General features: G+C 39.2%; 2 protein-coding genes across 4 annotated transcripts; one reads left to right on the forward strand and one right to left on the reverse strand.

Annotated features, from left to right (window-relative positions):
• The first annotated feature begins 1010 nt into the window (after positions 1–1010).
• On the forward strand, positions 1011–6682 carry LOC111070726 (calcitonin gene-related peptide type 1 receptor). Its single transcript, XM_022361466.2, has 10 exons — positions 1011–1096; positions 3993–4201; positions 4273–4606; positions 4805–4895; positions 4960–5051; positions 5111–5237; positions 5308–5409; positions 5738–5856; positions 5970–6043; positions 6101–6682. Exons 2-10 carry the CDS (start codon positions 4009–4011, stop codon positions 6478–6480), a joined length of 1512 nt encoding a protein of 503 aa, XP_022217158.2. The 5' UTR covers positions 1011–1096; positions 3993–4008; the 3' UTR covers positions 6481–6682.
• Positions 6683–12322: 5640 nt separating this feature from the next.
• Positions 12323–16003, reverse strand: LOC111070685 (ELAV-like protein 2). 3 transcript variants are annotated; one of them, XM_022361409.2, is made up of 5 exons: positions 15418–15999; positions 15132–15176; positions 14788–15045; positions 14459–14702; positions 12323–13048 (listed from the first exon to the last, which is right to left on the reverse strand). In XM_022361409.2, exons 1-5 carry the CDS (start codon positions 15605–15607, stop codon positions 12724–12726), a joined length of 1062 nt encoding a protein of 353 aa, XP_022217101.1. In that variant the 5' UTR covers positions 15608–15999; the 3' UTR covers positions 12323–12723. The 3 variants fall into 3 exon arrangements, with proteins under 3 accessions (XP_022217101.1, XP_022217100.1, XP_022217102.1); XM_022361408.2 differs by having other exon boundaries at positions 15409–15999; XM_022361410.2 differs by lacking the exon at positions 12323–13048 and adding an exon at positions 13961–14024 and having other exon boundaries at positions 15409–16003.
• Between the last annotated feature and the right edge of the window lie 443 nt (positions 16004–16446).

A 16446-nucleotide genomic window follows, 5' to 3' on the forward strand; every position in this document is an offset into this window, starting at 1 on the left:
CACAGCGCACCGCAACTGTCTACGCCCTGTTTGGCGTACATCCAACTGTTAGACGCCCACAACAGACATATTGCCAAGCAATTTGGTGTCACAGCAAGAAAGTAAGCTGCTGCTGCTGCTGCTGCTGCTGGCAAGCAGGCGTACGCCAACTTGTTGCTTGGTGCCGAAGCACCCCACTGCTTGGCCTTGCGCACGAAACGATGAGAGAACGGCTGAGCGGCAGAGCGGGAGAGGCGAGCATGGACAAGCAGAAGCCACACAGAGAGAAAATAAGCAGTGCAATTCAACGCTTGATTCAGCGCATTCACGTCGTGGATTCCACGAGACTGCTTCCATGAACATAACTATGTAAAATCTTTCTCTTAGTTAACCTTCGAGCAGGAAGCGACAATCAAACAGTAATCAAAGATAAAGATAAGCCCCATCTTACTCTCTTAGAAGTTTCACGAGCATTCCCATAAGAAGAAAAGACGAATTGTTCTACTTCGAATGCTAACCAACTTTCGCGAGCAAAGCTCCTGTCGCGGCAAGCATTGAAACTCTTTTTGGCATTGGCTAGTAGATGAAATGTGCGAGCTTGGAGTGCCAAAACGATGCTGTAACCTCTTGCTAACCCGATAGTTAAGACTTCCAAGAGTACTTAAACATTCGCAGTGTAGGCACAAGCAGATACGCCCGTGCCGTGCCGTGCCTTGTCGTGACTTGCTGCTTCCCGGTAAATGTCGGGGTCGGGCCCTGTGCCCGTGCCCGGGTGGGCCGTATCGGTTCATGTCGATTCGTGTCGGGTCGGTTCTCGCTGGATGCTTGCTTGCTTGGTCACTTGCCACTAGAACGCCCTGCCGCACGGTCGGCATCTGAGAAGAGAGCGACGGCATCTGTGCCCACAGATAACGGTTCACTTATTTTGCGGGTTTTTTATCCGTTTTATTTATTTAAAAGTGGTTTTTGTGGTACTTTTTCTTTGTACGTTACGTGCGATAGACACGGAATACGGAACTTTTTTTTTTTGATTAAATGAAACGGGCACAGCTGGTTTCCGCAGATCAGCTGGAAAAACTCAAAATGGATCTGATAATTTCGTAGACGAAACCGTCATGTAAGTGATCTCTCAACATTTCTATTTTCACCCATATATTGGCTATATCTGTTAATTGTGATGAAGTGAAAATGAACTGAAATTATGAATATTGTGTGGGAATAGACATGAGAAAATTTCAAAAATTCGCTAGCTCATAATTCGCAGCAGGAGACGAACTCTGGTTTCACTCTCAGGAGCAAACACTTCCATCAAAAAAATCATACTCGTACTACATAAACATAAATAAATAAGTAATTGGTTAATCTGCCCGGCATTCCCCTCCCCATCCCCTCATCAGCCCATTTGCAATAATAACAGGAAAAGTTTTCCTTTGAGCAGCTGGAAAGACAAAACATATACAGTGATGGCCAGGAAATGACTGCAATAATTTGCAAGGTTAGCAACTTTTTCGTACAGCTAAACTCGGACAATGACAGCAAATCAGCGTAAAATCCGAACGGATCCGGGGGCCCAGCGACCGTAAATAATTGCATTTAGGATGCTATTGCCATGGTTGAAGTCATTTATTATTGTAATTGCCTGAAAAAATAATCGAATTGCCAGAAAAACATAACACAATATTAGTCAATGTGTTAGGCAGCTCCATTAGGCGTCTGTGTGCGTGATGGCATTTCCGTTTCCGGGCTGCAAAAGCCAAAGCCACAGAGAGGCAGTGGCAGTGGCAGAGGCAAACAACGAGAACGAGAACGAGTGGCAGCATAATTAACCGCATTGACGTTTTTTCCATCGTTTTGTATCGCTCGCTAGACAAAAAACAATTCATCATCAATATTCAGCATGTGTACATACTCGTATAATTATTCCTTGGCTCGATTCCCAACCACTGCCATCGATTGGCCATTTGTATCAGTTACAGCGGGAGACTGTGGCACTGAGACTGTGGCACTGAGACTGAGCCTTTGTCTTTACTCCTTCTGCTTGGGCTTCTTTGCCTGCTGCTGCTGCTGCCTGTTGTTGACAATAAATTTCAATTTCATGCATAATTTATGCAGGCAAACGTTTTCCAATTATTATATTTTATGGAGGCTTCAAACTGAATTTTTTTCCAGGCCAATGATTTAAGAAACTATGAGAATCGTTAATGGAAATATCGAGAAAAGTTCCTTCATGATTGATAAAGAATTTATCCATAAATAAAGCTTAAAATTGATCAGCTACAAATACGCATTCAGCATAAATTCAACTGAATTTGTAGCAGACACTGATTTATGATTTCGTTATGCTTAAATGCTTTTTAAATTATAGGGGAAGAGAGAAAGGGCTGCATGCAAATTGTGTATAATTTTATGCGGCAATAGTTGAACTTTGAAAGCCACAAAATAGCGTATTTTTGTAGTGTTGTTTGGACAAGTGGTTTTGACTTGACTTTAAAGTGGAATAACATCGCGAGATGAATATGGAAAATAGAGCGAATATATAAGGGACCACACAAAGCTAACTAATTGAAAAATTCTGCAAATAAAACCTTGCTTTAGGAGCACTAAAAGTGCCATGGCTGTGGTTCTGGCTGTGGTTCTGGCTCTGGTTCTGGCTCTGGCATGCACTGTGGTTCATTGCGTTGCCGGTGCAATTAACTGGAACTGCAGTCTCTTGCATAAGCTCTGAATTGTGAGCCATGGCAATATAAGTACCAATTATGAAGGAGTTAATTCAAAGCTTGTCCACGCTTGGCCCTGGCAAAGGCTCTCTGGACTGGGTGGCGGTGGAGGGTCTGGGGCCTACGCCAATTCAATGAATTCAATTTAAAACAGGACACGGAAAATGGCGAAAGGCATACGACTACAACAGAAATGTAAGCTCATTAAAGCTGTACTGCTTGGAATTTTGTGGTTTGGGGACACTTGCAGCATGAGCTGCATGTCATGGTGGACATTCCGACCAGAAGGTACTCATGCTTCGGGAACTAGCCAAACAAACAAAACCCATGATATGCTATGCTACATATGTATGTATGTATGTATGTTTACATCAGCTTATTAAGTACATTTTTATGAGACCCAGATACTCACCTGTGCTTGGGTTTACCCTGCTGCAATCTGCCTGAAAACTGTCCAACAAAGTGCAATAAATTAGGCCCTCAAATTAAAGTTGTTTTTTTTTTGCGCCCCCAGTCTCCACAACAGAGACTTGTGCTCATCCACATTTGGTGTGCACTCCCCGAAACACTGGCACTGGGGGCGTGGGTGGGTCGGCGCTGGTGCCGGTGCCGGTGCCGTTGCCGGTGCAGGGCTTTCTGTTAAAACTCAATCAAGCGAAATGAGTTTTGATTAAAAATATAACCATGTTAGGCTAGAACTTTGCAGCGTAGCTCATCCTACGAGTATGCCACACAAATGTACATACATATGCATCTCCCTGTCTTCCGATGGCTTTCTGGTGGCATTCCCGTGGAGTTTCATACCACCTCCCTACCGCGCTACGACTTTTTCGATCGATGTGCAGTGCATTTCATTCGAGTTTGCCCTGTGGCCTTTGCTTTGTGACTAAATGCAATTAAGCTCCTTCAAATGCTGGCATTAATTAGACAATAAACTGATTTATAACATATGGGCGGTGCGGTGTGCCACGTGGGTACTGAGTGGGAGGGCGAGTGCGAGGCAATGTAATCACAGTTCCATTCAAGGTTGTAACTGTCACGCTTCGCTGGTCTTGGCTGGGGGTCATCTGGTCTGGTCCAGAGCATGATAACCCGTGGCACACAATGACATTTCACACTCTCATTCTTACTCGAATGTACGAGTATCAGTGGCTGTTGCTGTGTCTATGGGCCATCAGAGCTCCCACCAAACTCAACTCTTTGAAGCTTAACCAAATTACCAAGGCACACACGAATGGACAGCCAGAAGCAGCTGACACGCGTCTCTTCCGTCTCCCACTCTCCCGTCTCCTACAGCCAGCAGCTTTGAGATATGACAACAGTTTCCCACATTGAGGCGTCCCCCATGGAGGCAACGATGGAGGCCTCCGCAGCGTCCGCATCGGCCGGGCAGCTGGCCCATCCCCAGGAGAATCTGCGCATATTTTTAAAGCATTTGTATGCCGAGTGCGTCTATCGCTACCAGAACGACACATACGACGAGGACCCGGCGGTACCGGCAACAGGTTAGACATACATGTACGTGATTCCCCATAGCAGCATCAACACTCAACCAATCACGCCTTTCATGCCGCAGACTATGGGGTGGAGGTGCCGGAGAACTTCAGTCCGGTGCCGCGATATCTGGAGAACGCTGTGCTCAACGAGGGCAGCATTGATATGCAGAGTGTGGACGAGGCGTCGGCAGCCAATAACGAGATATATGCCACCATTCTAAGCGCCACAATGGCCACGAATCTGGAGGAGCAGCACCAGGCGAATCTCAACAATAACAATAGCAGCAGCCTCTTTTGTCCCCTGAACTTCGATGGATATCTATGCTGGCCCCGCACCCCGGCCGGCACCGTATTGAGTCAATATTGCCCCGATTTCGTGGAGGGATTCAACAGCAAATTTCTGGCCCACAAGACGTGAGTTAAATGCCCAAAAATGGGACCATTCGTAGGCGCACTTCCACTTTGATGATTTCGTTTCAAGAATTATTGATTTTGTTTATTATGTAACGATAAATGGGCCATAGATTAAGAATTATTTATGCTGTAACATATCCCTGCTTAGTCAAATGCAAAGTAATCCCAACATTATGGTGCACATTTCGTTTTAAATAGCTGCCTGGAGACGGGCTCGTGGTTCCGTCATCCGGTTAGCAATCTTACCTGGTCGAATTACACCAACTGTGTGGACTACGAGGACTTGGAGGTAAGTTGTCGCCGTGGATTGGTTGCCAGCGCGAAGGATTAATGCAGGGTAATTGCCATTGCAGTTTCGTCAGTTCATCAACGAGCTGTATGTGAAGGGCTACGCCCTCTCGCTGGTGGCTCTACTCATATCAATCATCATATTCCTGGGCTTCAAGTAAGTGCTTTAGCTCGGAAGCTGACTGACAACTGACAACTGATGACTGTCCGTTGCAGATCGCTGCGCTGCACCCGCATTCGCATTCATGTCCATCTGTTCGCCTCGCTGGCCTGCACTTGTGTGTCCTGGATCCTCTGGTACCGTCTGGTGGTGGAGCGACCCGAGCTCATAGCCGAAAGCCCGGTAAGTCATTTGACAAAACAAAAACAAACAAAAGAAACCCAACCACAGCCAAAAATATATTTATTTTCAGCTCTGGTGCATTGGTCTCCATCTCGTCATACATTACTTCATGCTGGTTAACTATTTCTGGATGTTCTGCGAGGGTCTGCATCTGCACTTGGTTCTCGTTGTGGTGAGTCCTGCCAGCAATCATCCTTGGTTCCTGTTTCTCGTTTCTCGTTTCCTGCTTCTTGCTTACATGATTCACATGCAAATCCTCGTAATTGCTGGCAGGTTTGCATACTTTATGAGCAGATGGTGGATGTGGCTGGCAAATGTGATTTGCTGTACGGCTGCTGCTGCTGCAGCAGCTTTTATCTGCATTTCTTTTTCTACCGCCCTCTCAATTTATGTGAAAGCAAGTCGCAACTTTAGCAAACTGCTCTCTGTCTTCGTCAGGCTGGTAATGTCAGAACTGCAGCCGCCTTCTTACTGCTTTCCCTTTGTGCTGTCTTCGCCAGGTCTTTGTCAAGGACACGATTGTTATGCGCTGGTTCAAAATCATCAGCTGGCTCTGTCCGCTTAATGTGGCGCTGCTCTATGGCGCAGCACGGCACTACAGCAGCACCGACAATGAACAGTGAGTACCTCAGCGCCCTGCCTACACCTTACCTAACCAATCAAACCTTCGTTCATATAATTCTTATGCTCATCCATCTATATACATACATATGTATTTATCTATCTTTGCAGCTGCTGGATCAATGACAGCCTCTTTCTGTGGATCTTCTCGGTGCCCATAACTCTCTCTCTGCTGGCCAGCTTTAGTATGTAGCAGCATTATTATATTTTTTATAGTTTTATTCTATCCAAATATCTTGCAGTCTTCCTCATCAATGTTCTGCGGGTGATTGTACGGAAACTGCATCCACAGTCGGCCCAGCCCGCTCCCCTGGCCATCCGCAAAGCCGTGCGGGCCACCATCATTCTGGTGCCGCTTTTCGGACTGCAGCACTTTCTGCTACCCTATCGACCAGATGCCGGCACTCAGCTGGATCGATTCTATCAGCTGCTCTCCGTCATTCTGGTCAGCCTGCAGGGCTTCGTTGTCTCGTTCCTGTTTTGCTTCGCCAATCACGATGTCATATTCGCCATGCGCACACTCCTCAACAAATGGGTGCCCACTCTGGTGGCGGCACCGCCGGCAGGGAGTAATACTGGACAATTGGCCACAACCACGCCCAGTCGTGAGCTGGGCGTCTAAAGTATACCGCATCAGCAACAGCATCCCAAGAGTCCGAATCTACCCGAGCAACTCGCAGATAATCGCAGAGCAGAGATTTTGAAGGAGCCTGAGATTCGTTTCTCTCTTGAGGTGCGAAACGATCTGTCTGTCGCTTTCCTTAAGCTTTCAGTATTCGAGTATCTGAAGATCTGATCTTAAAGATCGTTAAACGGCATTTATTTGTTTAATTTAATGAAACTCCCACATTTAGTTTAACCTGAATTAGTATATCTGAGATGCAACGTATATATCCGAAGTATATCCGAATTTAAGCAGCATTTTCAGATGACATATTTTGTGTATGATTAAGCACCCGACCCCCTGAAGCACCCGACCCAAAAATATGACTCAAAAGGTTTTCTCATTCAAAACCAGAACGATTTTAAATCATACAATATGATGCGTACTACCGATCCAGTGAGATTCTACTCAGGCACTTGCTAATGGATGCCTCTAAAATACAAAATATACATACATACATACGTACGTACGTACTCGAGTGTACCTAATGGAACACAATTTTTTTTTTCGTGTTTTCTAATAATAATATTATAAACGATAGATACATACATAAATACATACATACATATGTATATGTATGTACATGTATGCAATGTTAATGTCGCTGTAGTTTTCAGATATTTATTATAAATATATCCACCTTAAAGCCACTTACTCAAGCACTCTAACGTAGTGAATAAACAAAGTTAATTATCCACCCAAAATTTCTTTAACGGGAAGAGGGTGCGAAATCCTTTGGAAGGAATAAATAAAAATCTCCTGTTGGTAATTTTTTGTTGTTGTTTTTTTTTTGTTTTTGTTCAATTTTATTTCTTTTTTTTTATCGTTTTGTCATATTTTTATTTATTTTGTATACCATTGCTTGCCGGCTTTTTGGTTTTTTCCTTTGAATTTTTTTTGTTCCTTTTTGTTTTGTTTGGTTTTTTGTTTATGAAAGAGCAAAAGCTAATACATACAATAAAATACAAATTGAATAATAATTATACATACATTCATATAATTTATACGTACGAGTACGAGTATAGTAAAATTTTACGTTCTTCCTTCTTACGATTTCGATTTCGATTTGGTTTTTTTGGTTTTGTTTTGCCATTTAAGTTATATTATTATATATGCATCTAAATTTGTGTGTCACCTCGGTATCCTTCACATTGTGTAAGTGTGTGTGTGTATTTAGCTTTATCTATGGGTATATACATACAGAAATATGCGACTATCCATAGACCCTAGACCATACATACATATGTATGTAAATACGATGATTGAGAACTTTAGCTGAGGCTCTTGTTGGGATGTTTTCAATGTGTGATTGGTGTTTGATGTTTGCTGATGGTGTAGGAGGAGGAGGTGATTGTACAAATAAGTCTCAAGTCCTACTCGATGGCTACGAATACAATATCGAAATGTTTTTAATGAAGCATATACGTACATAAAGTAAGATAAGTACATGGATATGCGGTATGTGGTTAACTAATTGAATAAGTATAATAAATATGTGCTGGCCTCAGATCTGCACAAAAGTATATGTATATGGGGTTTATGCATATAGTTCGATACGCTATAGACAATCATAATTAGCATACACAATAAAATAGACAATAAATAATTAAGTTTTGAAGTTTAGTTCTGTTTGGTTTTTTTTTTTCCATTGTTTTTTTTTTGCTTTGTAGCTGTTTCTGCTGCATACATACATACGTATCGTATATCTTCTATGTATAGGGTTTGCTTATATATGTGTATAACGGTTACCAATTTTCCTTTTTCACAAAATTGATTTAAATATTTTGTTGTCGGTTTGAATTTTCATTAGTTTAAGTTAAATCTATATTCTTTGGGCGCGTTCCGTTGACTGGCGGCTACGTATATTTTTTTAAAATTTTATTCCTGTTTTTTATTTTCTTTTATGATCAAATTGATGCAAATTATTCAACATTTTCCTATTCTGTTTTCTATTTGAGTTTTCTCATATTTTTTACATTGTAAGCAGTTTTACTGCTTGAGTAAACTGCTGTCACTGCTTGTGGGCCAGGCAGTAAACTGCTTAAACTGCTTGGCCGCAGTATACCGTGTAGTTTTGCCTTTGGCTGGCATTTGGTTTTGAATTTTGTTTGTTTTTGGGTATGTGCTTGTTTTGGCTTGTCCACTTCCTCTTGATTTGATCTCTATTTTCCCTCGCAGTTTGATCGTTTCTTATCGACTAAATTGAACTTTTTATATTCGCTAATTTGCATGCAATTTTGTCACTATGAAAATGAACAATATACTTTCTCTATCTGCTCCATTAGCTTAGATTGTTAGATTGTATCGATGAAATCGCCTTACGTGACTAGATTTTAGTGTATATCAATAAAAATGTTTGGAAGTTGATGTTTTGTTTAGCTTCAGGAGGCGTTGGTAATTGTATTCATTGTATTTTTTTTTTTTTTTTGCTCATCGGTTTCTGTTTCTGTATCGGATTTGAAATTTGAAATTTTGTAGCTTCTCAAACTCTCTGACTTTGCGTTGCTCTTGCTTGGGGCGTATTTCTCTGACCATATAAGTAGACATTTACATAGGTATGTATATATATGTATGTATATGTATATATTTTCATATAGATTCATAAATATGTATTTGTTGTATTTAACTTTTAAATGCATTTCATGCTTAGTTGATGATTTTCATTGTTGGGTTCGGTTTTAGGTATGCCTTTAGCCGTTTCTTTTTTCGCTCTGTTGTAATTGTACTCAAACTAAAATTGAAGAACATCCAAAAATTCGACTGCGTGTATTCATGTGTGTGTGTGTGTATGTATGTTTGTGTGTGTGTGTCATAATGGAACCAATAAACGATACTAATATTCGATAGTTAATTAATGTTTAAGTAAATGGTATAGAAAGCACTTATGCGTGCAAACTCTGTGAATGAATGTGACCCGAGTCGCTGAGCTCCGATTTGTACAACTCCGTTCTCCGTTCACGTTCATGTTCACGTTTAAGTCGTGTCAAGTCGGGTTACAAGTCCAAGTCCGGGTCCTAGCTACTTCAGTATCTGACTCGTGCCACATTTTAATATTGCTTTTGTGAATGACATACACTCACACCCGCAGAAGCCTAATCGGGGCTGCTGCTGCGATGCGGCGTTTAATAATAAGTATTTGAGTATACTTAATGGGCCTTATTCGATTATCTCTTGAGTTATCCACGTTGCTTACACTGCTGAGTATTGTATTTGAGTAGTAGGTTAACAAGTCATCGGGTGAGATGAAAACGAATAAACTTCGATGGGTCGTTGCAAGCCAAATGACCGCCAAGCTGTATCAAATGTTGATCGATCTGAGCCCTTTGCATCTAAGTGCTTGAAGAAGCAAACATCTCTCTGTTTGGCCTTAGGGGAATACGATTTATGGTGATCATGTGATGTCTCATTCTTTCGTTTCGGTTTCGTTACCCGTTTCTTGTTTGTTTGTTTGTCGTTGAAGCAGTTCGGTTTTGTTTCCTTTTTTTTTTAAAGGTATTTTTTTAATGTATTTCACATTTTTTATTTTGCGCGTATTTCTCTGACATGTATTCCGTACTATTTTCCCATCTTTTTTACTCCTTCTCGCTAACTTCCCCTCTGTGTATATGATATATACACATATACACATGTATATATATATTTCAATAAATTTTACTATAAATCTTTGTTTAAAAAATTTTACATCGTTTATATTTAAAAATTTGGTGTTTTCAATTTGCGCTCGCAGCTCCCACAACATTTTGCTCTGCTGGAGCGGTTATTGGTTATCTCTTTTTTCCCTCTATTTCTTAAATACTCTAAGTATTATTTTATTTTAATTTTTAATTTTGTGTTTTTTTTTTTATACTAATTTATTGGTTTTGCAGTATTCTTAGCCTTAGGGTCGCTTGCCATGTAGATGTGGCCTTGCATTCCGGGCACAAGAGACGAGTACACCCAAAAAGTGTGTTTACTAAAAAAAAAATCTTTTTGCGTTTACGATTTGTTATTTGGATTTTTCGTTTTTAGTTGTTTTAGTTTTTGTTTTAGTTTAAGTTTTTGTTTTTTTTTGTTTTGTTCTACTAATGCTACAGACACACACATTGATTGTAAGTAGACACTACTGAATGATCATTAGGGCTGAGAGGGGAATAAAACTAGGATATAGAAATGGAAAATCGAATTACGCAAGGTCAACTAGGTGGCCCTCTTTGTTCAAATATACAATGAATATACATATTGTATTTATGTATGTGTACTTATACTGTATGTATACTGCCTATGATGGTGGATATATTTATGTTTGTATGTATGTATGCGTACGATATAAAACCAGTTAAAACTTAATGATACTTTTATAGATCGTTGAAACTTAGTTCGTATTTCGAGTATCATTGTTAAATGCGAGTGCTGTTGTTGTTGTTGTTTTTGTTTGTTGTTGTTGTTGTTGTTGTAGTAGTAGTAGTTTCTATGGTTGTATGTGGGTGTGTTACCGCATTTCACTTGGCCTGTTTGCCAAAACCTCTCAGAGTGATACTCCACTCCGATCACAAGTCACCTGCGGCGTTGCCAATTTTGTGTGATGTTGTTTTTTTTTTTTACTTTTTTTGGGTGGAAAAAAAGAAAACAAATGGTTGTGTTTTGGTTTTTTGTGGTTTTTTTCGCTTTTTTCATTTTTTTGCATAGTTTTTGGAATAAGTCACACATTTATTTAATAATAAATATATATTTTTTGTGGTAGTTCGCCTTTTTTTAATTTTATTTTTTGTATTTTGTGTTAGTTTTGTTTTGTTTCGTTTTTTTTTTGTTTTGTTTTGTTTAGTTTCGTTTTTGGTTTCGCTTTGGTGGCATTCAATAAGTTATAATAATTATAAAAATGGAATAATAAGTAGGCATAATAATATATAATAATGAATACAATATAATAGGTTTTCTTGGTTTCGTTTACTTTGATTTGCACTTGACGAATACGAATATTGAATATACTTTGTTTCTCCTCCGCTTAGACGACGAAAAAAGGATCTTTAAATCTGGCTAGATATATGAATGTATGTATGTATGTATCTTCTATATAATAATGTGTATGTGTTCGTGGTTCGTGTGTGTGTGTGTGTTTTATGTGTATTATTGGTTTCTTGTTACGTTTGGAGAGATCTCACGCGGCATTCGTTTTCGTTTCGTGTTCGAGTCCAAAATCAATGCGAAATAATTCGAATAAGTTGTGAATACATCACATCGTGTGGAACTAGAATTAATCGTAAGATAAATCTGGCAAAACGAACGCAAAATACAATACAATACAATATAATATATCTATGCATATCCATTATAATAAGTATAATAATTAATTAGGTAAGCTGAGAGAAATATTTGTGTGTGTGTGAGTTATTTGGGTTTTCGCTTAAATCAGTAGACATTAAGTAAATCATTTGTTTAGCTCGTTAAATATACGGTTTAATTGAATATAATCAAATTGAATTACATATCGATAAGTAAAAAAAAGAATAGTTTCTATATATTGCGACTTGGATCATCATTTTCTTGATTCATATATTTTTTTCGTTTTTTTTTTGTTGTTTTCTTTTCTTTTTTTGTGGTTTTTTTTGGTTTTGTTTTGTTTTGTTTTCTTTATTTGCTCAATGCAATGTTGCCAATCTTCATTGCCTCCCATATTAATTTTTGTCAATTTATAGACATTTGTCTTGTTTTTCCTAAAGATTCTGCTTCGTACACATTACCCTCCTCGTTTTTAGTTGCTGTTGGGTTTCTGGTTTCTGGTTGCCTCATTTAAGCTTTGTTTTTGTTGGGTTTTAGGCTTTGGTTTAATCAAATTAAATTATATAGTTTCGAGTATTGGTGCATGCATATCGCATGCACACACCACACACAGAATCAAATCAATTTTCACTAAGTTTTCATTAGAATTACAATCATAATAATTTCGTTTAGCATACAAATCAAATCATAGATGAATCCTCCTCTTCCTCACCTTATTTCCCATCAATCATGATCATGATTTTGATTTATGTTTATCTTTGTCTTTTGACTTTATCATTATCTTTATCTTTGTATAAGTAAATGTGTAATTTTGACTACAACTTGTCGACGTTGGCAAATCAAACTTTCAATCGTACGGAAAGTCTCGGTTAGTGTCAAATCATAGAGTATTTTGTTAGTGAGAGAGAGGGCTACGCTTAGGCCTAGACACTAGTTCAGTTTCGCTTAAGTAGTTTTAGTTTTGTTAGTCTTAAAGCTGACCTGGAGCACACGGTTGCCCAGGGTGTAGCCATTAAGTGACTGGATGGCCACCACAGCCTCGTCGTAGTTGGTCATTGTGACGAAGCCGAATCCCTTGCACTTACTGGTCTGCAGGTCCCTGATCACCTTCACCGACTGAACGGCCCCGAATGGCCCAAACAGCTGCCACAGCACGTTCTCCTCGGTCTCCGGGGCCAGGTTGTAGACGAATATGCACCATCCGGATCCGGTCATGGCGTTGCCAGGCAATATCGAGTTGGCCAACAGATCACCGGCCAATGGCGAGTACCTAGAGTGTGATCGTATCATTTTTTGATTGTTGTGGGGAAACGATAGATAAAATATTCGATTAGTAAACTTTTTGTGACTATTGTCATCGATGGCATCGATTTGTACAAAAATCTTAGTTTAAGTCGGGAAACCCTCCACGAATAAAACTAGAATGCGCTAGTTGGGCTGGTTGGGTGAGTTTTTTTTTTTTTTTTTGATTGATTGAAGAGTAATTCTTTAAGGTACATGCTTCGAGAGTGGGAATTCGAATTCCACGATGCAAGAGCACCATTACAGCATTACACTGTGCTCCAAGTTATACATAATTTTGATTGTCTAAACATCTGCCCAATTGAGTTCTAAGCACTTGCACTGTAATTGTTGCTGGTCTCGATGCACCAGGAATAAAATCAGGAACGTAAACGGAAACGTTTGTGGAATAGGGTTATGTGTAGTGGACCATAGGCCGCAATGCGTTCCAAATGAATAGGAATGGAGTGGACTCCTCCTATGCCTCTGAGACGCAATGCAGTCGATGATTGAATGTTGACAAAAGTTTGAGACATACATACAAAGAATATTGTGACATGCAAACGAAAGCAAAGCGAATCCAGGAAAGCATAGATAATGTATAAAGAAAAAGGAGAGAGAGAACGTTGTGAGTCGCCTCAGTGGCCGCAACTCTACAATTATCCCGTACGAGTATAACAAATTGTACATATATAAACCAGATAAAGGTTGTATACGCATAAAGTACGTTCAACAAATACACATAAACGAACATTGATGCTAAAACACATATAGAACACAAAAACTATCTTATTCGGTTACACTGTTTACACGAATATGGTAATATAAGGTAACAAAATCCAAATTAGAATGCATAAATTGATACTCGTATTTATAGAGAGTTACGTATGTGAAATGAACATCATAAATAAATAATTCACCTTCGTAGGCCCCTGTTAACCGCTAACATGGGACACTTTCCAATGCTAAAAATGATGACAATAATTTGTTTTCCAAATAGACAAAGTAGGAAAGAAAGAAAGAAAGAAAGTAGAACCGAAATGACACATAAGGTAGGTTGGATAATCGAATCGAAAAAATATAATTTATAACCGAAGCTTTTTTTTATTCAACTCAACTCGAAAATAAACGAAGAATTCATTTGGGTAATCGTTTTTGTTTTTTTGTTATTTTTTGTTTGTTTTCTTGTTGAACAGAAAGTGAATGAAATTATTGAAACTCGAATAAGTAATTTTACCCCCAGCCAGTTTCACCTGCACCTCCACCTCAACCAAAGGAATACACACAATCAGACAGCCTATGACACTCTCCTATATGCCTATCCTAAATGCGGGCTCAGATCTACATTTATTGGGACTGCGACTGGGACTTTGCTCGTGGATAGAAGTACAGTACACACCTGATGCGACCAGCGTTTGGTAGAGCGCCGGCCAAACGTCGCGTGGCTGCTGCCGCCTGAGGCGTCAAGTAGGCGGTCAGGGGCGGGGCAATTTGGGCCTTGGCGCTGTTGCTTGGATTGTTGGCAAACTTAACGGTAATCGGCTCGGCATAACCCTTAGGTGTCTTGCCATTCAGCTCTTGTATGGCCCGTTCGGCTTCGTTGCGTTGATCGAAACGTATAAAACCGACGCCCTTCGATAGACCTGTAGTGGATATAAATAAGTTAATAATTTCCAAAAAATAAAAATAACTAGATATGTACATATGTAGGTGCAATTAATGACTTACCGGAAATATTATCACAGAGTATACGAGATGTAATTATCTTGCCGAACGATGCAAACATCCCCTCCAAGTCTGGTTGTGATAGATTCTTCGGAAGACCCGATACATATAAATTAGCACCCTTTATAGATTCTGAACTTGGACGGGCGTATGATACTTTAATAACTTTGTTCTGCAAACGCAAACCATTCAGGGTATTCACAGCCTTCTCAGCATCCTCGGCCCGCACATAGTTGACAAAGCCATAACCCAGGCTTTGACCTACAAGTTTTCAATAAATAATAATTATTTCATTATTATTATTATTATTTATTATTATTATTTAATAATTATTTTTGCGCGCTTACCTTGCTGGAGTGCCGGATTGAGGGCGGTCAACGATGCTGGCAAGACTATTAGAGGGAAAGAGGAGAAAATTTTTTTAAAAATTAGCATTTACTTTCACTTTGGTGGCTGCTAACATGCTTGGAATAAAATCTCGAATAGTTTATTGGCTTGCATATAAGTTTTAGAAGTACTATCGAAAAAAGGATTGGAAAAGGCCAAATCCAAATTAAAAAAAAACGAGCATAAATAGAGATAAAGCTTAGAGATTAATTGTAGAATAATTGGTTTAATATTTACCCAAATTACCTGAGACTTTATCACGCACCAGTTTGCAACTCTCGAGCTCACCGATGCTCGAGAAGAGTGATCGCATCTCCTCTTGCGTCATGGTCTGTGGCAGATAGTTGACGATCAAATTGGTGCGCGACTCATCATTGCTGCCATCCACGGAGCCATTAGCGCTGCCGTTCTTCACAATATCCATGGCGTTGGTCATTTTGCTTTCGGTTTTTTTTTGTTCTTTTGGTTCCGGTTTCGATTTCGGGGTAACGCGATTTTTTTTTTGTATTGTTTTGTTGGTTGAGTTTTTTCCTTGTTAAATGGTTGCTGTTGTTCGCTTAGTAATTAATCTCACTGCTTGGTTTTGTTAACGCTTACGAATTAGGTTTTATTTTTATGTTTTTTTTTTTGTTTAATTTAATTTTAGTTTCGACTGCGCTTTGCACAAGTCCCGTGAAGTTGTTTAGCCGCAGAAGTGGTTGTTGCTGTGGTTGTTAGTTCGGTTGTGTGGGGTTTTTAGATCAACTACGATCGCGAAAAAAAACGTATTCTCTCTTTTTAATTTTAGTTAAGTTCTGTATCGTTCGCTGTCGAAAACGTTTAAAATTGAATTTATGTCTTGAATTAAATAATCGTTTGTATATTTTTTGGTTTTGGTTTTTGTTTTATTTTTTTATTTTTAGATAAAAGAGTAAATTTTGCTAAATGGTTTGCTTTCGCCGAGTGTTGAAGTGTTCTTGAGAATTTTATGTTGTTGTTTTTGTTGCTTTTTTTGGCTCTCTTTTCAGTTTTGGATTTTTTGTTGATTTTTTTTTTATAAAATTGCAAAAATGCAAAAAGATAGCAATTATTTGTTGTAGTTTGTTGTTGGTGTTTTATTATACTTTTACTAAATTTGCGCTGGTTGGTGTTTGTTGTTGTTGTTGTTGTTGGAACTTAGCATTGGGCTTCAAATATACATACATACATACATATATCATATATATAGTATATAGTTAGTTGTATTATTCCGTTATCCTTTTGTATAATATATGAGTATATACGAGTACTCGTACC

The sequence above is a fragment of the Drosophila obscura genome, unplaced genomic scaffold (genome assembly GCF_018151105.1).
Source record: "Drosophila obscura isolate BZ-5 IFL unplaced genomic scaffold, ASM1815110v1 contig_165, whole genome shotgun sequence".
Taxonomy (NCBI): Eukaryota; Metazoa; Arthropoda; class Insecta; order Diptera; family Drosophilidae; genus Drosophila; species Drosophila obscura.

What these genes read in the sequence shown, in the direction of transcription:
- LOC111070726 (XM_022361466.2), top strand. Translation starts at nt 4,009, where the DNA reads ATGACAACAGTTTCCCACATTGAGGCGTCCCCCATGGAGGCAACGATG. An exon ending in TGCACTTGGTTCTCGTTGTG is followed by an intron (nt 5,410 to 5,737) that starts GTGAGTCCTGCC and finishes TGTCTTCGCCAG; the next exon opens with GTCTTTGTCAAGGACACGAT. An exon ending in AGCAGCACCGACAATGAACA is followed by an intron (nt 5,857 to 5,969) that starts GTGAGTACCTCA and finishes CTATCTTTGCAG; the next exon opens with CTGCTGGATCAATGACAGCC.
- LOC111070685 (XM_022361408.2), bottom strand. Translation starts at nt 15,607, where the DNA reads ATGACCAACGCCATGGATATTGTGAAGAACGGCAGCGCTAATGGCTCC. An exon ending in TAAAGTCTCAGGTAATTTGG is followed by an intron (nt 15,177 to 15,408) that starts GTAAATATTAAA and finishes TCCCTCTAATAG; the next exon opens with TCTTGCCAGCATCGTTGACC. An exon ending in CAATCCGGCACTCCAGCAAG is followed by an intron (nt 15,046 to 15,131) that starts GTAAGCGCGCAA and finishes GAAAACTTGTAG; the next exon opens with GTCAAAGCCTGGGTTATGGC.